The sequence below is a fragment of the Petromyzon marinus genome, chromosome 24 (genome assembly GCF_048934315.1).
Source record: "Petromyzon marinus isolate PM22_M1 ecotype Great Lakes invasive population chromosome 24, UKy_Petmar_22M1.pri1.0, whole genome shotgun sequence".
In the NCBI taxonomy this organism is placed as follows: domain Eukaryota; kingdom Metazoa; phylum Chordata; class Hyperoartia; order Petromyzontiformes; family Petromyzontidae; genus Petromyzon; species Petromyzon marinus.
This window is the reverse complement of record NC_133690.1, coordinates 17,037,544-17,061,880: the sequence shown is the minus strand read 5'-3', so window position 1 is coordinate 17,061,880 and position 24,337 is coordinate 17,037,544. Positions and strand designations below refer to the sequence as shown.

The window sequence follows — 24,337 nt, the reverse complement described above, 5'->3', positions numbered from 1 at the left end:
CTGTGTTTGTAAATCTGAATTGCCTCGTGGACAAATCTCTGATAAAAACCCGTGGGTTTGCAGAGAACCTTGGTATCGGAGAAAACTATATCGTGATCACCCACAGCGTTGTAACAGTGATCAGCTACGGCAGAAGAATTCATTCTGCTGTGTTTCAAATCTGATTTGTGCTCGCGAATTCGGTAAGAGACATGTCGTTTCGTCTCCCCGATATAGCAGTCACCACGTACAACTCAATTTGTAAACCCCGGGGTACTGTAAAGTCAGGAACGACATCCTTCACGGATGGGATCAGGTCACGGATTGTGTGTACTGTATTGAACCGGACCAGAATCTTGTGTTTGTTTAGAATTTTGGAGATCTTTTTAGTAACGCCTGCTATATATGGTAGTGTGATGGTTTTGACCGGAGTATCAAGTGGTTGTTTCTGTATGGAGGGAGAAACAGCTTGGCGGATGGTACGGTCAGAGTATCTGTTTCTCTTGAGGGCCAGGTGTACATGTTTTAATTCACTGGTCAGGTGGTGTTGGTCCGAAATGCAATGTGCCCTGTGGTATAACGTTTTGATGAGAGAATTCTTTTGAGCTGGGTGGTGGCGGGATTCAGGTTTAAAGTAGGAATCTGTGTGGGTGGGTTTCCTGTAGACAGAATGCCCCAGTCACGAAAGCTTCAAATCTAGAATTCATTGCACATTGCGAAAACCACCTCTCCGCAAGGATCCCAGTGTAGTAGCAATAATAATAATAACAGTGAATGCGGCTGTTCGGTATGGTTATAGGAAACGTTTGCAGAGTCACAAGACTCATTTTACAGGAGGGTACTGCTTTGAGAATTTTTGTTACAATTACTCCCGAAGCTTGATTATAATTATCTCTTGTGTATGAAGCCAAAGTGGCCAGTTGAACACCCACTCCATCGGAGGGGATACGACTCGAACGATGCACAGGTTAATATAGACTCAGCGTACAGGCTGTTGGTAAATGTATTTTGTTTCAGTTTTCAGTTTATATATATTGGTATAGCCCTGTGAGCCATTCGGGTCTTGAATCGGGTGCAACCACAACAAACAAAAAAAACCGGGTAAGAGCTCAGAGACCAGGATAAGTCTCATCTGCAAGAGTGATTCTGGTCACCAACATGATAAAAATGAAAACAAATGGACTAGCGTTCACCCATGAAGCTGATAGAAGTCAAAAACAATTTGGTCACGTGAATAATCGAAAACGGAGCACAAGGACAAATCGATGTGAAATGATACATTCTCTATAACGTCGTTGGCTTGGGTTGATAATGTTTAGATTGATCATAGCACAATTAGAATGATGTTACACAAACTTACAGGTATGGTGTGTGTTGAACTAGTATGTAAAGAAACTACGATATATGACGTCAAATGCAACTGCAAGTGAAGTTATCGTGAAGAATCGACAGCGTTCAGCTGTTCATGAACAGTGACCAACATACATTGACAACCTGCATCTCCATCCACACGTTGTCAAGTGTACACAAAGCAGTGTGAGGGTGCGTGCGTGTTTCAGAGCGTTAGTGTGTGTGTCAGGGAGCGTCTTTGTCTCGGAGTTACGTGTCTATAAGTGTGTATGTGTGTCCCAGAACGAGTGCGTTTCTGAGTCTGTACTGCGAGAGACTGTTGGTTTGTGTGTTTCTGGATGTGTGTGTTTCTGGATCGTGTGTAAGTGTGTCTGTGCGATGAGTCCGTGTGTATGTCCGTGTGTCTGAGTGCTAGTACGTGTGTAAGTGTGTCTGTGCGAGTGAATCCGTGTGTATGTCCGTGTATCTGAGTGCTGGATCGTGTGTGTGTGTGTGCGAGTGAATCAGTGTGTATGTCCGTGTGTCTGAGTGCTAGTACGTGTGTAAGTGTGTCTGTGCGAGTGAGTCCGTGTGTATGTCCGTGTGTCTCAGTGCTAGTACGTGTGTCTATGCGAGTGAATCCGTGTGTATGTCCGTGTGTCTGAGTGCTGGATCGTGTGTAAGTGTGTCTGTGCGAGTGAATCCGTGTGTATGTCCGTGTGTCTGAGTGCTAGTACGTGTGTAAGTGTGTTTGTGCGAGTGAGTCCGTGTGTATGTCCGTGTGTCTGAGTGCTAGTACGTGTGTCTGTGCGAGTGAATCCGTGTGTCCGAGTGTTGTATCGTGTGTAAGTGCGAGTGAATCCGTGTGTATGTCCGTGTGTCTGAGTGTTGGATCGTGTGTAAGTGTGTCTGTGCGAGTGAGTCCGTGTGTATGTCCATGTGTATGTCCGTGTGTCTTGAGTGCTAGTACGTGTGTCTGTGCGATTGAATCCGTGTGTATGTCCGTGTGTCCGAGTGCTAGTACGCGTGTCTGTGCGAGTGAATCCGTGTGTCCGAGTGCTGGATCGTGTGTGTGTATGTGCGACTGAGTCCGTGTGTATGTCCGTGTGTCGTGGGGAACTGCAGCATTTAACGCGCTGCGCGATGATCCCGGCGACCCGAGTCCGATTCCCACTAGCAGTGTTGAATATTTCAAACGATCGTGGGTCTCTCCCCTAGGTCGACTCGGCCTCAAATGAGTACCCGGTGCGGTGTGCAGTGAACATCGCCACTGGGGAGACAACAGCGGCCAGGCGTGGTGCTGGCCTGCACAGGGTGCTACTCGCTCACAGCACCTTACCCCAACAGTCTGCTACGGCTTTGTGTGTGAGCTCGTGTGTGTACACGCATGAGCTTTTGCCCGACTCGCGTCGCTAAAGTCTCACGCGCGCGTCTGCTTTTAATTACCCCATCGACTCATCGATGGGTCTTTAGAATAATCATAAAAAAAATTGTTGTTGTTAAAGTTGAATCGACGCTTCTATTTGTTAGAGCCACCAACCCTCCGTCGACGCTACGACGTGTCAAAGCGCTAGACAAGAGGTCGCGTCGGCTTGCCCCCAACCGACAGGGGCAGACGACGCCCAAAGCGCCAAGACAACGCTCGACGCCGCACGGATGGCTGCTCGCCTCCTCGCCGCGCCCAGAGGCCCCCACCGCTGTAGCACGGATGGATAATAATAATAATAATAAAACCTCCGGGCCCCCGCGGGCTTTTAATCCGTTCAGCGACTTCATTTCACCATCTGTATGTTTGCTTGCACGTTGAACTTCTTTCGCACCGTGCGCAGCCAACCTCGCTGGTGCGGGCCAGAACAGACATTGTGACCACCTCCAGCACGAGTAGTAGTAGTAACAAGTCGTTTGCATGGCTAATCGGATTGAATTGTTCGAGAACTCCACTCGTAATAGTTTTTTTTGGGGGGTTAGATCGCGTAAATATATCAATGTGTCGTTAAACCCGTCACCACCCGACACAGCCAACTAGTAAGGGTTGTCACATAAACAGAACGTGGCCAATTCGTCACTAGTACAGCACTAACCGGTGTGTTGGAGAGCCTAGCCACAACATTTACAATCTGAGTACGACTCCACTCACTGCAAATGGATATCCACATATCCACATACTTCACCATTGTTGACCGCATAAAAACATTGCGACCGCCTCAGGCGGTAGCTCTGGTCTGTGCTAATGGATGATAGGAAGAGACTTCTTTTTTTCGGAGTCACCTCATTTTCTATCTTTTAAACTTCGAGCGAAAAGACAAGGTACGGGGACGGGAACTAAGGGACGTGGGAAGGATGACGGGACAGACGAGACAGATGTGAAATGAGAGAGATGTGGACAACACAGACATGGGATACAAACAACAACAACAACCACCATTCGCCACTAAGTGGCGGTGACGTCACCACGGCACTTGTGCCAGGCTATGTGCACTTTAAAGCCACGTGGAGTGTCGAACGCCTGCCGGCAGGAGGTCACGGGACAGACCCAGGTGTCATGGGTTGATTGACTGAGATGACTGGCCGATGCACCATCTATAAATCACCTAGTCATCAAGCAAGACGGTGATGACAGGCATTATTTTTTTTAAGTGTTACCCATTAACTACTATAATGAGCCAAGAATGTCTGTGTCCCGTGCGTGACGTCACTCCACGTCGACCAGCCCCCCTCATTAGTAATCATGAACAGGTTACATCCTCCACATGGACCCCCCCTCCCTCATTAACAATCATGAGCAGGTGACATCACTCCACATCGAACAGCCCCTCTCATAAATAATCATGAACAGGTGACGTCCTCCAAATGAACACCCCCCACCATTCATAATAATTAGCGACTAACGTCCCTCCACATGGGGGGGGGCGAGGCGCCTCCTCCCCCCTCCACAGCGTCAACTGACAACCCTCACTACAAAGGCAGAACCCTCACGTCACGTGATCTCCGTAACTCGCCACACAACTCATCAACACCAAAGCTAAACTTGGCACTCAGCTAACGCCAATACTAAACTCACCACACAACTCACTAACACCAGCGATAAACTCACCACACAGCTCACACCAATACTAAACTCACTACAAAACTCACTAACACCAGTGATAAACTCGCCACACAGCCCACGCCAATACTAAACTCACTACACAACTCACTAACACCAGTGATAAACTCACCACACAGTTCACGCCAATACTAAACTTGCCACACAACTCACTAACACCAGTGATAAACTCGCCACACAGTTCACGCCAATACTAAACTCACCACACAACTCACTAACACCAGTGATAAACTCACTACACAACTCACTAACTCCAGTGATAAACTCACTACACAACTCGCTAACACCAGCGATAAACTCGCCACACAGTTCACGCCAATACTAAACTCACCACACAACTCACTAACACCAGTGATAAACTCACTACACAACTCACTAACACCAGCGATAAACTCGCCACACAGCTCACGTCAATACTAAACTCACTACACAACTCACTACACCAGTGATAAACTCGCTACACAGCTCACACAAATACTAAACTCACTACACAACTCACTACACCAGTGATAAACTCGCTACACAGCCCACGCCAATACTAAACTCACTACACAACTCACTAACACCAGTAATAAACTCGCCACACAGCTCACGCCAATACTAAACTCGCCACACAACTCACTAACACCAGTGATAAACTCGCCACACAGCTCACACCAATACTAAACTCACTACACAACTCACTAACACCAGTGATAAACTCGCCACACAGCCCACGCCAATACTAAACTCACTACACAACTCACTACACCAGTGATAAACTCGCTACACAGCTCACACCAATACTAAACTCGCCACACAACTCACTAACACCAGTGATAAACTCGCCACACAGCTCACACCAATACTAAACTCGCCACACAACTCACTAACACCAGTGATAAACTCAGCTCAGCTGCACACAGTTCACCTACAACAACCACAAGATTTGTGGGCAGGTGTGACAACGCCATACTTCAAATAGCGAGTTATATTCATGTGAACTTTGAACTCGCCGTTAGCAGCGTGATTAGTGAGTGTGTGCGTTAGAACGCACTGCAAAATACTGCATCCGTGTAAGTCTGTGGATCTCCAAATACTGTAAGTGTATGGGTCTCTGTGTAAGTCATTGAATATCTGTGAGTCATTGGGTATTTATGTAAGCCTAGAGTTATCTGAGTCATTTGGGTTTCGGCCAGTCTGACTATCGGTGTAAGTCAATGGGTCTCTGTGTAAGTCTAAGGTTCTCTGCGGAAGTCTATGGGTTTATGTATGCGTCTATGGTTTCTACTTGAGTACTGGAGTCTGCGTAAGCCTGCAGATATCTACACGAGTCGATGGGTCTCTTCGAATGTGTATGCAAATGTCCGAACTGAAACCGAATATCTGAACTGAAACTGCATCTCTGTTGAGCGTCCATGGCATTCCCGCGCAAGTACACATTTGAGACCCGCGCGAGTCTCCGCACGGAATCTCCGGACGAGTCCGTGGAGCTCTGCGAGTCTGCACTCGAATGGCCCCGAACTCTGACGTCAAGAGGAGGGACGCGCCCAACGGCTCGACCCTCTTTGCCATGCCCGACCGATCTCTCGTTGCCGGCATGTAAAAAAGAGAAATAAAGGGACACACGCACTGTTCTTGAGGCTCGCCACGGTGTTGTAGCCCCGGCTCCTCTCCATCATCATGGACACCTGCTGGTGCACGCGGTCGCTCTGGCCCCGCGAGCCCCCCATGCTCCGCTCGAGCTCCCGCTCGGGCGGTAGGGCCAGCGTGCTGGTGTGCAGCTCTCCCATGGAGGGCGTCACCGTGCGCAGGTAGCCCTCCGACATGCTGCTAGTGCTGAGCATCACTGTCATGGAGAGGGAGAGGGAGGGAAGGAGGGCATCACCGCCATCGTCAACATCGTCATCAACATCATCGACGTGATCATCTGATTAGCACGGTTAGCTACGTACGGTGCAAAGGAAGTTCAACATACATACGCACGTCACCACCCTCATCGTTATCACCGAGAGAGAGTAAGCAACGGAGCCACAAACTGCGAGACCAACACCATTATCGCTGCAGCATCATCATCACCGCATTACTACTATAATGAGCCAAGAAAGTCTGTCTGTGTGTCCCGCGCGTGACGTTACTCCACATGCTGCACCCCCCGTCATTAATATTCATGGCACTCATGCAGAAGGTCGAGCGGAATTTTTTTTCGCAAATTCGCTTTAAATTTGACGTTTCTTTATTGAAAGTGAATCTAATAATAATTCTACGCAGCAACAAAGTGGATTTGGTGTCTTTATTTATTTCTTCAGCATCTGAGACAAAAGGTAATTTATGCTTCTACATTATGGTAAAATAGACATTTCTCGGTGATTTTCCAGATATTGTATCGATTTCCAATTTATCTCAACCCCAGCGACCGAAAGAAGAAGAGAATAAAGTACCAGAGCAGTGAATTTGAACAAATTGAAGGTCAGTTATATACAGTGCTACAGTGACATGAATTTAGATGTTTTATGACGTAGATTCACTGCCATTAACACAGTGCTACAGTGAAATGCAGTGAAGTGTTTGATGACATAGTTTTGTGCAAGATTCACTGCCATTAAATTTGCACAATATACAATTTATACTCTGCTCAATTTTTTCATAAACATTACAGCTTCCATCCTCGGATGGGCAAAGCTAGTCAGGAATAGGAAGATGGAACCGACCAACTTTGAGCCACAATCATTATTATCGTAATCACCAACCATGATCGCAACATCAATACCAATGGCTGTCATCACCATGTATGCATGTTGAACTTCTTTCGTACCGTACGTAGCCAACCAAACAACCATCCAATTGTGAGACACGGCCGTCAATCAAATGGAGCAAAATGTCGACTTAGAAACCAACCACGGGCATCATCATTATCACCGCCGCCACCACATCCGAACCTCCGATTAGCACGGCTGGCAACGTACGGTGCGAAATACATTCAGCGTGCATACAAAAGTACAACGGTGAAACACGACACCAACACACCAACATTGCCACCATCGCCATCAACAGTAGATGGTAAACAAAACAAACCGACTGCGAAATCCGACACCACCGCCACCACATCACCATGAAGGACAAATAGACCAACCGAGTAACCGCCGCACCACGCGAAGCAGTTTGTGTTCGTGACCAGTGCACGAGTTACTTGTCGCTTGAGTGGAGGGAGGAATCGTTTTTAAGACTCGTAAATTAGTGTACGAAACTTGAGGTGCATCGGTGTTGTCACTGATGAAAGTAAAGACGATGATATCCGTGATATAGATATAAGTACGACGCTGATAATGGTGGTGGTATTATTGATGCAGATAGTGATAGTGTTATTGATATGTGATTGCATTGGTGGTGTCACTGATAAAAGTATACTGTAGACGATGATGATATCGATGGGATTATCGAGACAACCATTGACGATGACATTGATAGAAGTGATAACCACGACATAGAGGAAGATGGTGACCACGACATTGATAGCGGTGATAACCACGACATAGAGGAAGATGGTGACCACGACATTGATAGAGACGATGACCACGAGATAGATGAAGATGGTGACCACGACACTGATAGAGGTGATGACCACGACATAGATGAAGATGGTGACCACGGCACTGATAGAGATGATGACCACGACATAAATTAAGATGGTGACCACGACATTGATAGAGGTGATGACCACAACATAGATGAAGATGGTGACCACGGCACTGATAGAGATGATGACCACGACATAGATGAAGATGGTGACCACGGCATTGATAGAGATGATGACCACGACATAGATGAAGATGGTGACCACGGCACTGATAGAGATGATGCCCACGACATAGATGAAGATGGTGACCACGGCACTGATAGAGATGATGACCACGACATAGATGAAGATGGTGACCACGGCACTGATAGAGATGATGACCACGACATAGATGAAGATGGTGACCACGGCACTGATAGAGATGATGACCACAACATAGATGAAGATGGTGACGACATTGATAGAGATGATGCCCACGACATAGATGAAGATGGTGACCACGGCACTGATAGAGATGATGACCACGACATAGATGAAGATGGTGACCACGGCACTGATAGAGATGATGACCACGACATAGAAGATGGTGACCACGGCACTGATAGAGATGATGACCACAACATAGATGAAGATGGTGACGACATTGATAGAGATGATGACCACGACATAGATGAAGATGGTGACCACGGCACTGATAGAGATGATGACCACGACATAAAGGAAGATGGTGACCACGACACTGATAGAGATATTGACCACAACATAGAGGAAGATGGTGACCACGATATTGATAGAGGTGATGACCACGACATAGATGAAGATGGTGACCACGACATTGATAGAGATGATGACCACGACATAAATGAAGATGGTGACCACGACATTGATAGAGGTGATAACCACGACATAGAGGAAGATGGTGACCACGACACTGATAGAGATGATGACCACGACATAAATGAAGATCGTGACCACGACACTGATAGAGATGATGACCACGACATAGATGAAGATGGTGACCACGACACTGATAGAGATGATGACCACGACATAAATGAAGATGGTGACCACGGCACTGATAGCGGTGATGACCACAACATAGAGGAAGATGGTGACCGCGACACTGATAGCGGTGATGACCAACGACACGTAAAAACAATGTTTACACGATACTAGTGTTATCATCATTATTACTTTTGCCGCAGTCGCTCCCGTCAGCGCCGTGTGCGCCGCTGCTGCCGCTCGGAGTGACAACGCTGGAAGGAGATCTCGCCTTGGAGCAGAGACGACGGAGCGACTCGCTGGGACAAGGGGGGGAAGAGCGCGACTGGGGAGTGGCGGCCGTGTGGTGGTGGTGTGTGTGGGTGGTAGCGGTTGTGGAGGGTGCGGGGGGAGGGTCAGGAATCCGAGGCAGCTAATAGGAACAGGGCGGGGTGGGTTCGGCTGTAGGTGGGAACGCTGCTGCAGCGCCTCAGGTGTGGTGTGGGCACGCCCCGTGTGCGGATGATGATGGTGGTGGTGGTGGTCGTGATGAAGGTAGGATGATACTACGTCCTGGGACGTGGGTGAGCTGAAAGTGAATGAGTGCAGGTGAGAGTCCACGCCTCGCCCTCCGCAAACTCTGACACATCGATGTGTGAGATAATTTTATTCTTAAATACCCTCGACTTGCAATCGATATGGTATGTTCGGACACTTTATGAGTAGCTCCGGCTGTTTTTTTTGTGTGCCAAGCTGCGCTCTTGTGCCTGCAGCAGAGAGTGGGCACGCATAGCCCACATTTGTCAATCCATTTGCTGCATGAGGGCCTCCCCATGGTTTGCGGGTTGCCAGGGGGTGGATAACTTTACCTCCCGCAGGTTCGGTGCGTCGTGGTTGACGAAGGAGAGTGGAGGGAGGGGAGTGCAGAACAAGAGATCTTACAACCGAGGTTTCCGAAATTGTGCTGTATAAGCCCTTCGATTCTTATTTGGAAACTGAACGTGGAGCGCAACGTCGGACATCGTGCCGAACAAGACGTGGGTTCAACTCGAAAAACAAATCTGAGAACAATGGATTTTACCACACTGCCCTCTCGTGTCCATAATCCGTGTTGCTAAGCGTGTCTCTTTGCCGGCGGTGGTCACCCACTTCCTAGCACGTCGCCTGAATTCGTTCTTCAACTCTTCCTTTAACCTCTTGAGATTTGATAAGGTCATAGGCGCAGCCACACGGCCTAGTACACCTCGTGAAATGTGTTTCCGGAGCTTAGGCCTGGACGGCTCACGGACCCATGCGTGGCGCAGCGAGACGAGCGCAGCCGACAGAGAATGTGTTTGGAGGAAGATTAGCATCAGCCGAGGTCGCAGTTGCAGACGATACACACAAAAACGAAAAGCGCCCGTGGAATGCAGAGATGTTTCGAGGGGGTTAAGGAATTGTATCGCCAGTGGTACAGTCAGCGTATACCAGTGTGGTGAAGTGTGGTCGAACAACCCTCACGTTGGACGCGGAATAGGAAGGCCGTCATTCAGCAGTGAATTGATGAAGGGCTGTGTAAGATACACCAAATACTAAACTCACCACTCAGCTCACCAACCTCAGTACTAAACTCACCACACCGCTCACCAACCTCAGTACTAAACTCGCCACAGCTCACTAACACAGATACTAAACTCACCACGCAGCACACCAACACAGATACTAAACACACCACACAGCTCACCAACACAAGTACTAAACTCACCACTCAGCTCACCAACCTCAGTACTAAACTCACCACTCAGCTCACCAACACAGATACTAAACTCACCACGCAGCACACCAACACACCACACAGCTCACCAACACAAGTACTAAACTCACCACTCAACTCACCAACCTCAGTACTAAACTCACCACTCAACTCACCAACCTCAGTACTAAACTCACCACTCAGCTCACCAACACAAGTACTAAACTCACCACTCAACTCACCAACCTCAGTACTAAACTCACCACAGCTCACCAACACAGATACTAAACTCAGCACTCAGCTCACTAACACAAGTACTAAACTCACCACTCAGCTCACCAACCTCAGTACTAAACTCACCACTCAGCTCACCAACCTCAGTACTAAACTCACCACTCAGCTCACCAGCCTCAGTACTAAACTCACCACACAGCTCACCAACGTCAGTACTAGACTCACCACTCAGTTCACCAACACCGATGGCCAGGGCAGTGTAGCTTTAGAGCAAGTTTGGCGACGCAATAATTGTCTTGTAAACAAAAAAACCCCAAGTTTAATTTGAATAAAGGCAACGTTATCATGCGGTTGTACATTAAGCCGCGCGTAAGTGCGCTAGCGCCGCGTGAGTGTTAGAACGCGGTGCCTCCGTGAACGAATTAACCACCGTTAGGCTAAAACCTCCGCCACAAGCGAGGCTCTCTTAACAGACTGGCATGTCGGCTTGGTTTTGTATTTTTTTTCTCTTAATCTTATGTTACTAGCCTATAGTCCGTCCAAGGACGGGTGTATTGCAGTAAATCTGACACATTCAAGCGAACAGCACACAGTAACATCATATTCAGTGCATCCATTGGTGTGCCATTTGTAAGGCCGGTAACACAGACTTTGTTTTATTTCACGGTTATATCCAATGTTCATCACGACGACCTTTTTCCTTTTACGGCTCAATAGGGTTACAGAGTTCGCGTGGCATGAGGGTTCTGGCTTTTTTAATGAGGCTTAAGTTCTCGGTGAGGAGGGCCCCCCCATCCCCAATGTGGAGTGACGTCAACCGCTCATGATTATTAACGACAGCGTCACGGAGTGAGCGGGACATCAAGGCTCTGGATTTTTATATATTAATTATTTCTTTATTAGCTTTACTCTCCATAAAGAAAGGTCAAAATGAACGCTAGCTTTCGTTTCCGCTCCACCTTCTTCATGCGGAGTGACGTCACCCGCTCATGATTATTAATGAGGGGGGCTGGTCGACGTGGAGTGACGTCAGGTGCGTTACACACAGACATTCTGGGCTCATTGTATTAGTGATGAATGCACTGAACAAACGTGAAGTCGCGTCACACTTTGGAATGTACCAGCGGTACTGTACAGTATTGCGCTTTATCCTGCTGCGTCTAACCCACACTATCGTGGTGAAGTATGGTCAAACAACCCCCACGACCCGCATGGTGTGTGGGTGGGGGGGGGCTCTCATCCAGCAGTGTGTTGACCTTTCCATTCGCTTTCCAAGTCAATGACCACCAGTCACTAGCGGAGGCACTGCTGGATGATCGCCACCCCACACTGCTGCGGGTCCCAGAGGTGATTTGACCACCGTACGCTGGTGGCCATCGCGGGTGGCTGAGGGTGGGGACATAGACGTGGGAACAGGGGAGTACCACAAATTTATGTAGCTGCTTATAATAGCGATCTGTGTATCCTGCTCATCTCGCGAGACTTGACAGGCGCATTCCAGGTAATTCGGTCAAATGCATGTTGGGCTCTCACGTGGTCACAAATAAAGGCTTGGTCTGAATTACGAACGTAAGATCATCTTTTAAACGGCGTGGCTGGTTTGCATTGCATATTAGAGTGGGGACCGCTGCTGTCAGCCGCGCGTGTTGTCACTATTAGCACATTAAACGAGACTTATACGAACAATTAACCATATCATAGTCCCATCAGCCTATTGACTTTCCACACCAATTATTTCCCCATTAGCATTTGCTTAAAGATGCACACTCTGGACCGATTTCGACCCACCGGGATCTCATCGGCAGTCAGGCGTGTTAAAGCCAATGCTGCTGGATAAGCCACATTATAATCAAGAGAACTGCACGTAAACTATTGGACCATGTTGAAGTGAGTCGCTCCACCCTTGTACGTGGAGTTAAATGACTCACCCGCATGCTCATAGAGGTGTGTGTGTTACGAGCGCCAGGGTAATTGTTGCGAGATTGAGGTTTATCTGAAACGGGCCAACAAAAAGAACAGAAGCTTCGTTTTTAGCTTTTGCTGTCATTTGCGGTTGAAGCTAAATGCATAAAAATGCCCGTGTTTTTTTAAAGAAAAAAAGTAGGGCAGAGGAATTATATTATTAAAACAGAAAAAAAGACATTCACCGAAGTCTATTGGTGAAATCAGGATGGTGTATATTCATAATCATCCTTCTAAGCCATGATCAGTCTACTGCTAGATGCAACGAACCTTCCTCAAGGCGTGGTCATCTCTCTCACAGTCAAATAATCCGTCTCTGTTTTTAGTTCATCCTCCCGCAGGCGTTTCCGACAATACTGTATTTGGTTAAGCAAGAAAACGCTGGACCGGTGTAGACATTCTGGGCCTCATCAGCAGAGTGGGGCTTGCTAGACAAATCCCCGTTGGGTTATTAGATATTATTGGCAAAAAAACACTCCACCTGTTCATATCATGTGTGCAGCCAATATGGAGAGATAGACTGAGATGCTGTGTGCCGTTGTGCGGAATTAGTTTCTAGTCCGTTGGTAAACCGGGAGTTGTCACGTGGTGAGGCAGCCACGGCCACAGCAAGAAGTATCCTTGACGCGGTGTACCGAGTGCTGAGTGTTTTTTGCCAGGTCCCAATCAACCCGGAGACACCCCGGGGATAATGCCAGCCCTGTCTGTAACTGAGGGACACGGGCGTTGGTATTTCCCCAGTTCGTAGCCTCCCCCCTCCCCCCCCCACTGTTATCAGGTCCAACCGGCTCTGGCCAGACCTGAACCGGACGAAGCTTAAGTCTGCGAGGCACGGGTCGTATAATGTTTGACACACAAGCCTCAGAGGTGGCCAGAGGTCAGAGGGCTTAGAAACCTGGGTTCGAATCCGTGTTAAGCCTCCTGACATAAAATCGAGCATGTTAAGAAGTACTCTTTGTTTTTTTCGGTAGAGTCACGTGTTTTTTAAGTGGTTCACGCGACGTCTCTATGGCCCCTAGAGGCCGCTATGTCCACCGCAATGTTGTTGACTTTAAAGAATTCACGCTGTGTAAATCGGAGGTTGTTTCTATTCCCGTGGCTGTGTTGCCCTCCAGTGGCTACACGGGACTCTGGATAGGTTTGTTAATTTAGACACGTGAAGGGATTGGATTATGTTTTAGACCAATATGTGAAAAGTAAAAAAAAACATGAATTTATCCATAGGAACTTCACCGAGTTTCAAGGCGAATTTTAAAGAGGATCTTTTATTCGGATGCTTGGTCATTTCATTTTAATCAGTTGTTGTGCTTCGTGAGAACAGAAACCGGGGTACCCCAAGAAAGCCCATCATGGGCCACATTGGCAGACACATTGGTTGTGACTATTAAACTATAAAACTATGTTTTATTTTGCCAGGTAAGACCCACTGAGCTATATAGTTATTTTTCAGAAGTGACCTGGCCACAAATGATAGCTCAACGATGTGGCTTATCACGTCGACATGTATAGCAACCAAACACTCTAAAACGTGATGTTGATTCTTAAAGTGTAGGGGAAAACCGGTGTACCCGGAGAAAAATGCTGCCATCTTCTGGCCATCGGGTTTATTATTTATGCAGATCTATAGGTGATCCACCAACCCTTGCCTCCACGGCGCTGGATCACATGCGAACACAGCAACCGAACGAGTCTGAATGAATGGGTGAGAGAGATGTGTTTGAACCAGGTGAGATGACAATATTGATCTAACTCAGGGGTGTTCAAACTTTTTTTCCCGAGGGCCACATACAGAAAAATATACGAAAGACTGGGCCACTCACTAGACGTGAGGTATACTGCCTCACTTCTCATGCACTAATATTGGCAAAATCAATCAAATGCAGGTAAATTACGTTTGATAATTGAACATGTTTGAAGAAAAAGCCTCCATCATAGCTCTCCATTAGTAGATTTTCATTTTATTTTTTTACAAAAAGGTTGGCAGGTCATTCTCTCAGTGACAGTCTCAGATTAGTTCTTAGGGTTCTGATCCCCCTTCATTGTCCTGTATGAAGAGAGAGACAAGAAGAGAAATAGGGGATGTGGATATTTCAAGCTTATTACACAAATAAATTATTGGGCTTGTTAACACATCAACTAATGTTTGTTAAAAAATTGTCATCAACTTTAATTGACTGAATTGATTAAGTATTTGGGCTTATTAACAAATAAAAACTGCGTGTATATTTTTAACTTACCTGTAATGGGAAGAATGTTGCACTCAGTGAGATCAGTGATGCTGCGCTTTGGTGTGAAGGATAGCTGGCAGGTCAGGAGTAAGTTTGGTGGTTGAGATGCGAAGGACGTCACGGAGATGGCTGTCGGTCGTTCTGGTTCTCAGTCTGCTTTTGTTCAGCGTTAACAGAGAGAATGTCTGCTCACAGATGTATGTTGAGCCGAACAGACTCATCATTCGTTTTGTGTGGCGTCTCATCAGAGGAAACTTGGCCTTTTCCAAGCTCCGGTAGAAGTCAGGTAGGGAGAGAAGCTAATGCTGATTCTTCATAGAAGCATCACACTGAATTTCGATCAGTTCTAATTGCACACTCTCCTCCACTTCTTTTGCATCCATTGAAAACGGAGCCGCAAACAGTGTGATTTCCTTCTCAATAACAGAAAACTCTTGGAAGCGCTGACTGAATTCTGTCATGAGAGATGTGATCACAGACACATATTCTCCCATTTTTGCAGAGAGCTTGGCATTTGGAAATGCGCATTTGATTTCGGTCAGCGTGGGGAAGTGCGCTACATTGAAGTTGCACAGTTGTGACTCGAGACGGAGCTTCGCACGGAATGCTTTCATGTGCGCATACAGCTGTAGTACCAGCTGCTCTTTGCCTTGTAGTCTCTTGTTCAGGGTGTTGAGATGATCAGTGAGATCAACTAAAAAAGACAGGTCTGCCAACCATAAAGGGTCACTGATCTCATGGAGAGGTCTGTCCACCGAGCCTGAAATTTTCTGCACTCGCTTGCAATCTTGCGTCTCTTCGGTTCCGGCATTTCTGGTGACCCCGAGCATTTTTTTTCTTCGATTGCTTGCTTTATGGAGACGCTGCCTTGTCCAAGACAATAGCGCCACCTAGTTGTTAAACTAAGAAGTGCAATACAGTGGGCCATAGTCCATTATATTTTTAGACTTTGATACGGGCCAATTAAAAATGGATGGCGGGCCGCAGTTGGCCCGCGGGCCGTAGTTTGGACACCCCTGATCTAACTTATCTTTTTTCTTCACAATCTTATCCCCATTGTGCTATCATCGGTGTCTCGTCACGCGATGAAGAATCCATTCGGAACTCGCACAGGGCAGTCCAACATTGGTGATGAGGAACGGTCCGTGGAAGCGTGTGTCATAAGTACATTTAAAATACGATAAGCAAAATAAATGTTCATACAAACGTCGTAGGTTTGTGGATAAATGTAAGCATGTAATTTTCTTTGTCAGAACTGGTGAGTACATTTAGTAATGTATACATTCATTACGTAAAGGATAAAAGTACATTATTCATCATAAAATATAGATTGCGTGGTAACGTTGGTAATACAAGTCATGTTGGATAAGCTCGCGTAAATATAAATGTATCTTGATTTAAAGCGTTCGTGACTGCAGGGATTCATATGCTTCGACTACAACACAAGCAATCATCATCAGGTGTGAAAATCTGATGATTGCTTGTGTTGCAGTCGAAACGTAGTGAGAATTGTATTGTTTATTTTTTTATTGTTTCCCTTCTACGTGACTTTACCGAAAGAACCAAGAATATAAATATGTAATTACCCACCAGCACCCGACAGACGATCAGTAAGGTTTGTCACGTGAATAAAACATGGCTATTAAATTATTACTTCAGCACAAACATTACTAATTGTGTGTCTTGGGTGGTGGTGGTGAGTTAATTACACATTTATATTTACGCGATCAAACCAAACAATACTTGTATTATGAATAATATTGGTCGCGAAACCCGACGTGTTAAATTGGTAACGTTTAGTTCACTGGGATATACCAAAGTGCACAAAAGTCAGACTAATGCCCAATTGGAGTTCTAAATGTTCCAAGTTAAGTAATTTAGACAAAGACACAGATTACGAGTCTGCGTATTGTAAGTGTTTGTCCGAGGCTCATATATCCAGACTAAGGATTCCAACTTAATACACGCGACTCGCCTAGGCAGACAGGCACCAGCTGCAACAACAAAAAACCCCACCCGAAATTAAAGACACCGCGCGCCACGTGTAATTACGGTGGCCACGCAGGTCGCTTGGGTGAACTCTGATCGATGCGCATTACCACGCGGCACGGACCAGCCTCGCAGCTCACAATACCTCGGTTGGACTCCGGGCCGCTGTGTTCGCTAAGCCTCCCCCAAGAGAGCAGAGCGCACCTGGGCAGGTGAGAAGGCCTGGGGCGGGATATGGAGGGTGGAATGTCGTGTGTACCTGGGGTTTCCGATTCAGTACCCAGATTCCAATCCAGAATCATGGAGCTTGGGATGCCTGCGACTGGAACTATAGGGACCCAGTGTCCAGAGCTGAGGATCCAGTGACCCGAATCCGCAGCTCGAGTTGAATCAGAAGGCCGTGGTGTTTTTTGTGTTAGGGAGCTGAGTGGCCACGATGAATGAATACATTTAAGCTGTTATCGCATCGCACCAACTAACTCTTTAAGTCAATCAACCAATAGAGCATTTAGATCAATATATTTATGTTCGGGCATGTTTTCAATTGTATGAGTCTCATCAGCGGTGTGGCTAGTGGCCACCTCTAGTCTGTGTCTGCAGAACTCCACCCAGAGCACTCTACCAATATAATTGAATGAGGTATCGTTTAAAAGCGTGCGCTTTGTAGTTTATGCAAACGAGGTGAATATTACGGAGGGAATGAATGACATTTTACCCGATAATTCGGCTTATCGGTTCGGGCGCTGCTTTTCTGCTCTGTCGTTAACAATAGCAAGCACGTGACGCGGTCAATCCGTTTCAATATCACACGACGTACAGGCGTGTGCCATTGAAGTTCAATTATGAATATTTTCATTTACAACTCAATGGAAGGTACTTATTAACCATTGAATCTGCACCGGCTTCCCATCAGCAAAAACAATTTGCATATTTGCACCGTATTTGGTTTGCTAGTCGTTGCAGCCCTCCCCAGGCGATGCAGCTGATCCACAGTTTCTTCACAAGGCCGTAGCCATGGAGTCAACATTGGGGGGACCAAATCTTCCAGGGGGTCTGGGGGTCCCCCCCCCCCCCCCCCAGAAAAAATCAAAATTTTTAAACGAATTTCCTGCCTAAAGTAAAAAAAAACATCACTAACACAAAGGATGGACTTTTTATTTATTTTTTATAATAATGTCTAATAGTGTATTGTATTACATTGCACTGTTTCATTGTATGTAATGTCAGAGATTAGGGATTAATAAAGTACAGCCATAACCACAATCATATAAACAGAAATCTATTTTATAGCAATATATTGGGTGGGACATTTTGAGTATATTTGAATATTGGGGGGGGGGATGTGTCGCCCCCCAATATATTATAATTACGACCTTGATTCTTCAGCATTTAGGACTGAGTTCTGTACTCGCATAAGAAGGCGAGACTGATTTAGAATTAACTATTCATATTCCTATTTAAAAACTGCCCATCTGAGAAAAAAAACTTTCTCATCAGGCTCCAAAGTGTAAAACGTAGTCTCCAACTCTTATTATCCACTATCCGGCCTCTCTGTATGTTGTGAATAAGGGCCATTGCCCGAAACGTCGCCTGTTCCATATATTTTTTCATTTTAAAGCAACAGTGTAATTGACGAATGCGTTGAGTTTTGTTCATTGTGCTTGTGCGCCACCACCACCAACGCAGCAGCAGCATGACCAGATTATTTGTTTAATTAAGACGGAGTTAATTCCACGGACAGACTGCTTCTCGGCATAGGAACGAGGAATGGCCCCGTTGATGTGAATGCCACCCAGTGGTGGCTTGCTCACAGCTGGGTGGCGGTGGAGGTTATCACTGATTGAGATGTGACCCTGTAGGGTTATGTAGGGTTATCGATCAATTAGGCGCCACTGCCGAGATAGAGCGCAATGACCCAATGGTTACGATGAGATGATCATGCTTGGTGATAGTCGTATCTCGGTACCAATTATTGAATGACGTGGAATTATAGTGTAATTTTTAAAGCAGAGACACACACATACAACACTCAGCAAAAATGCCCCTAAAATAAAATAAAAACGAATTAAGTAGGAGAGATGAAAAAGACTCATTGATGACAACCTGAGACCAGTTACATATTTTAGTGGTTGATTAACGGAGAATAATGAAGAATCATTCCGGAAAAGCCAGCGTGAAACACATAATGGGTACTGCACAATTAATCCTTAACCGTTTTCTGCAGAGGTTTCCATCGCAATGAGTGCAGTCAAAACTTCACTCCGATTATCACGGTTGGCTACGTAGAGTGCGAAAGAAGTCCAACATAGACATACATATAATAGGTGGTGAGGGAGAGATTGCTTGAGTTGACTGGAGGGATAAAAGGAAGTTGTTGGAGAAAGGTGCTGGCTGGTGGTGGTGGTGGTGGAGGGATGGAAGGTGAGGAAGGGAATATGGGGAGTTATAGAAAGTGGGATGAGTGGAGGATCTTCTTTATTCTTTCGTACAGCTGATGTAGATCCAGAGCAACAACTGATCAAGCCAGACAACCGCTTCAGGAACAGCAAAGTGTATCGCTGCGATGTCTTGCACAGTTATACATTGTATGATCTGTTCTGGATGACCACAGTCGCACACTGGAGAGTTTTCAATTTTACATTTGTGCATCAAATATCCGCATCTGCAATGGTTTCTGCAGATGCGGTTTAGGGTGGATCATGAGCTTCGTGAAAAATCGAAACCAGGTTTCTTCAAGCGATGATGAGGGACGCATGTATATTGAACATACATGTTGAACATACATACATAGGCCCCTCGCAAACACAAAACGCAGTTCTAAAGAAATTAGTTTTCAATCTAGAGTTAAAAGTGAAGTGATGATGAGTCTTTTATTGAGGTCCTGATGAATGGGAATGCGACTGATTACCTCGATTCGCAGGACTTCCCCGCGGGTTGCGGTGGCTGAGTGACACACCGCATCGCAGTTTGACATCAACAAGTCGAGTGTGACGACTTCTGGTCCATACTGGAGCACAGGGGCCATCGTTGATGTCCGTAGCACTGAGGGTGCTGATGGCTCCCCAGATTGTGCTTGCCAGTTAATGGACCAGGTTGACCCTTGTATTTGGTCTTGGCAGATACATTATTCAGGTGGTCATGGAAGGTAAGCGTGCGGTCCAGCTTCACTCCAAGATAGGTTGGATTGGGGTCGTGTCGCACAGTGTTGCCGCAGAAGGTCACTTTCAGAGTGTGCTTGGCACCCCTATTTTCAAGATGAAATGCAGTGACTGTTGTTTTGTGGGGATTTGACTTGATGCTCCATTTCCAGATATATTCCCCCATGGTGTTTAGGTCTCGGTTCAGCGTGTATGCAATGTCGCTGAAAGTTGCTGCTCGTGTTGCTAGGGCAATGTCATCCGCATATACACGTTTGCATGAGCCGGTTGGCGGCACGTCGCTCACGTAGACATTGAAGCGAATTTGTGCAAGTACTGAACTTTGTGGCAATCCATTGTTGAGGAACCGCGGTGAGCTGGCTTTGTCGCCCATATAGACACACAGTCGCCTATTGCTCAGCATTGTCCATAGCAGGCGTATTGTTTGGAGGCAATGAATTGTCTTTGCAAGCTTCACCGTCAAGCCCTTAATCCAGAATGTGTCGTAGGCCGATGACAAGTCCACAAAGGCTGTGCCATTCTTGGATTTCATCTGAAATCCAGCAGCTGATGTCACAGCAGCTGCGTCCAGGCTGGATGGAGGATAGGGAGATGTGAGGAGTGGGGAGAAGGCGGGAAAGGGACGTTTTTGGAGGGTATGAAGGAGGAAAGAGTGATGCGATGGTTAGTGAGGGAATGATGGCAGTGCACGGTGTGATGGCAAGAGCTGAGGTTGAGCAATGCTTCAAGAGCTGGCCCCACAACTTGGGTCCACTAGGGGGCAGAGTGGAGTACTGGGGTAGTTTTGTTCGTATTTGAAGTGCGTGGTGCGTGGTGATATATTCAGGTGGGAATGCGCGAACCTGGACCGTGTTGTAATAAATGGAGGAGAGAAGGGAATGTGATGGGTCGTGAGGCAAGTATTGGTGTGAGGAGTATTGTAGGTCTAGAGGAATGTGATTGGAAAAAAAAGTTTTAGCGTGGTAATGTGTGTTTTATGTCAGACTTCTTTCACACCGTACGTAGCCAACCGTGCTGAATCGGGGGTGCAGGGTGATGGCGGTAGTGGTGAGGGAAGGTGAAGATTAGAGGTGAGGGAAATGGGTGCTTATGAGAAGAGAAAATGTGATGAGGGTAGGTGAGCAGAGTGGATCTGCTGGTGCAGATGTGATGTTGGGGTGAGGATGTTGATGTTCGAATATGGCGATGTTAGAATGGCGATGTTAGAATGTCTAACCAAAAAATAGCTCCGTCAGCCATTGTATTTTAAACGGGTGAAATTATTTTCATACTACGAGACCTATATCACAAGAGAAAATACCACTTCTCACACTGTTATTTTTAGCCTTCAAATGTTTTATTGTAATATTGTTTAAAGCACAAATCATGTTTAATGCTCCCTTAAACCTCGTGTACTTGTTTAAACCCATACTTTGCCTGACATTTTGATGCCAAACTATTTCAAATAAGTTTTGAGATTAGTTTAAAATGAATTTCGCGTTTGTTTCGTGGGGGAATTCAGTTTAAACCTCGTTTTGCCCGCTACCACACGGTTTTAGACCATTCATTAGCACGGAACCAGTTTTTAAACCAGTTTTTGCGAGAATAAATGTTTAAGTTAGGGTTTTCGTTGCAATAGTGCCCCTAGTGGCAGTTTGTGCGTGGAAACCGGGTTTAACCCCAAGAAGTTGGTTTAAACCCATATAGTTGCAACAGCGCCCTCTAGTGGTGAGATTATACACAAAACATTTTTTTTACTAAAACAGTTTTTGTTTAATCGTATTTCTCTCCACGGTGGCTCTCTTTCTCACCCACCACCCTCACATCTACAGCGTCTCCGTCTCCTCACCCATGGTCACACCGTGGTCGCCATCAATCCCGATCCAAGCATCGCTACACCCAGGCTCATAGCCCAGGTGCGTTCCCGCTGCGCCACGAAGCCACACACTGAGTGAAGGTTGTGATGGCAATTATAAGGCGTCAACGTTGCGTGGCTGGGCACTCTTCGTACGTGATGACGTCATGACGTTCCTTCCTGCAAGTCTAGCCCTGGCCCGTCATCGCGCACGCCGGTGAGGTCATCACGCACGCCAAAAATAATTACTAAAAGGGTTGCGAGAGAGGGATTCGAACCCGGGGGTTGTAACTCGAGCAGCGGGCGCGCTGTGGCTTAAGCTACAACGACTCGTCCGTTAGAATGCTCTGGTTATTATATAATTGATATGATTTTGCAATTATTTTTGAACAAAATTTTTCGATATTTTTAAACGTAACAAAAAAAATATAAACCCTTGTTTAATGAAAGAAAAAAATAATGTTTACGACTAAAAATGTTAAACATTTGCATTGAAATTTGTTCAAGGTTCAAAAACAAAATGCTGGATTTGAACCAAAGGACTACCAACTTACAATCCCACGGCGCTCTCCACTCAACCACTCACTCACTCAACCACTCAACCACTCACTCACTCAACCACTCACTCAACCACTCACTCACTCAACCACTCCACTCAACCATTCAACCATTCCCACCCCCCCCCCCAGCAACAAATGCTGAGAAGCCGTAGCTTATATGACCAGAGACTCGGCTTACACTGTTGGGGCCGTTCAAGACCTATCATTGGTTGACTGGGACTCTAACCCACCCATATGCTGTACTACTTAGTGTGTCAATGTGCAGAACGATGTCTTAATTAAACTTGGTGAGGCCAGTAGACATCTGTGGATGTGCCCGAGGCCATGGTGCAGCATCTCACCTCCGTCTCCACCCATGTAAATGCTCTAACCGAGCTCCCATACACGTGCATTATTTACGCGCGTGCCAGTGACAGGATTTATGACACTGATTTTTGTGTGTGAGCACTCCGCATTATTGTTGATCACGTTTGCAGTCAGTTTTGGCTTGGGTTTCGTGTAATGTCCTGTAACTGCTGACGCGGCTGAGCTCAATAGGGCCTCACCAGCTAAAATAATCAATCCAGTGTTGAGAATGGTTTGCCTGTTTAACTGTTAAAAACTTGAGGTATTTACGATTGGAGCGTGAAACTGGACGAGGATTCAGGACACTCCATGCAATGCAACTTCATGTCGAAATGTAGTTCAAAAATATTCACTTTATGATAATCATTGACACACCAATCGATTACATCGCAGCCACGTAATTGCCTGTGAATGGTCAGTGGTGTGCCAGGGATGCATTTGTGATTTGATAAGCTTGACGAGGTTTTAAGTGGTGGTGGGTGCTGGAGGGCGACGCTTATCAAGGCTTGAGGTTGCCCGGGCAATGCTGTGGAATCGAGTATCTGAATCTCTATTTATACTGGAGCAATACGGTGAGCTATAATGCAATTTTTCACATGTCAGGAGTATTGGCGGTTCAGAAGCAAGATTCGCGCCACCCATAGATCGAGCTGGGATCAGCTTGCATACGATCAACACAATACGATGTGGCATGTATAGGAAAACAATTCAATCGCCTCTGACAACAGTTCACTAAACATTCAAAATGGGCATAGGTGGTGCAGTTGTTCGCGCAATGCACCATGAACTTCCTGCCAGTTTGATTCTCAGCCAAGAATAACGTGCAAATCAATACATTCCTGAACATGCCAGACCTACCCACGTGCCCCTCCTCAGGATCACACAGATGCCTCACGCATTATGCAGTCAGCACCACAACTTTACAGGTAATCATTACCAGGACATCACATCTTATGAGCAAACATGAACAATGATAACTCTGCACACAATAGCAGTGACAGAGTTGTCAACTGAAAATGGTTTGATGAAGAGTGCATTTGATGAACAATGATTTGTCTGCAGAGCACACAACTGCAGGTAGTCATATGACCTATCTGTGATTTGATTGGAAGTAGAAATTCGAGCAGGTCACAAAGAGTAGCAGTGGTCAGATACAACCAGAATTGTGCAAATATATGTAATTTTACCACAGACAAAAGTCAGAATACTATATTACTATCGGTCACTGCCAACAACGATTGATAAAAAAATGCCCTCATGTATCATGTGTGCACCCTCATTCAGAATTTTCACGTTGGAGAAAAAATATATTCCATGAATGTTCAATAAAATAAAACAAGATGA

General features: G+C 46.2%; 1 protein-coding gene and 1 long non-coding RNA gene across 2 annotated transcripts in view; one reads left to right on the top strand and one right to left on the bottom strand.

Annotated features, from left to right (window-relative positions):
* LOC116945637 (plakophilin-1-like) overlaps positions 1 to 9,467 on the bottom strand; it is a 43,067-nt gene extending 33,600 nt beyond the window's left edge. Inside the window, exons 1-2 of the mRNA XM_032960140.2 lie at positions 9,165 to 9,467; positions 6,027 to 6,242 (exon numbers count right to left, since the gene is read on the bottom strand). Coding sequence (XP_032816031.2) covers positions 6,027 to 6,242; position 9,165 — 217 coding nt within the window. The 5' untranslated portion in view covers positions 9,166 to 9,467. The remainder of the gene's footprint in view (positions 1 to 6,026; positions 6,243 to 9,164) is intronic.
* On the top strand, positions 9,460 to 24,337 carry LOC142928924 (uncharacterized). The gene is made up of 2 exons (XR_012945236.1): positions 9,460 to 9,560; positions 22,066 to 24,337. It is a non-coding gene; the product is annotated as an uncharacterized LOC142928924 (long non-coding RNA).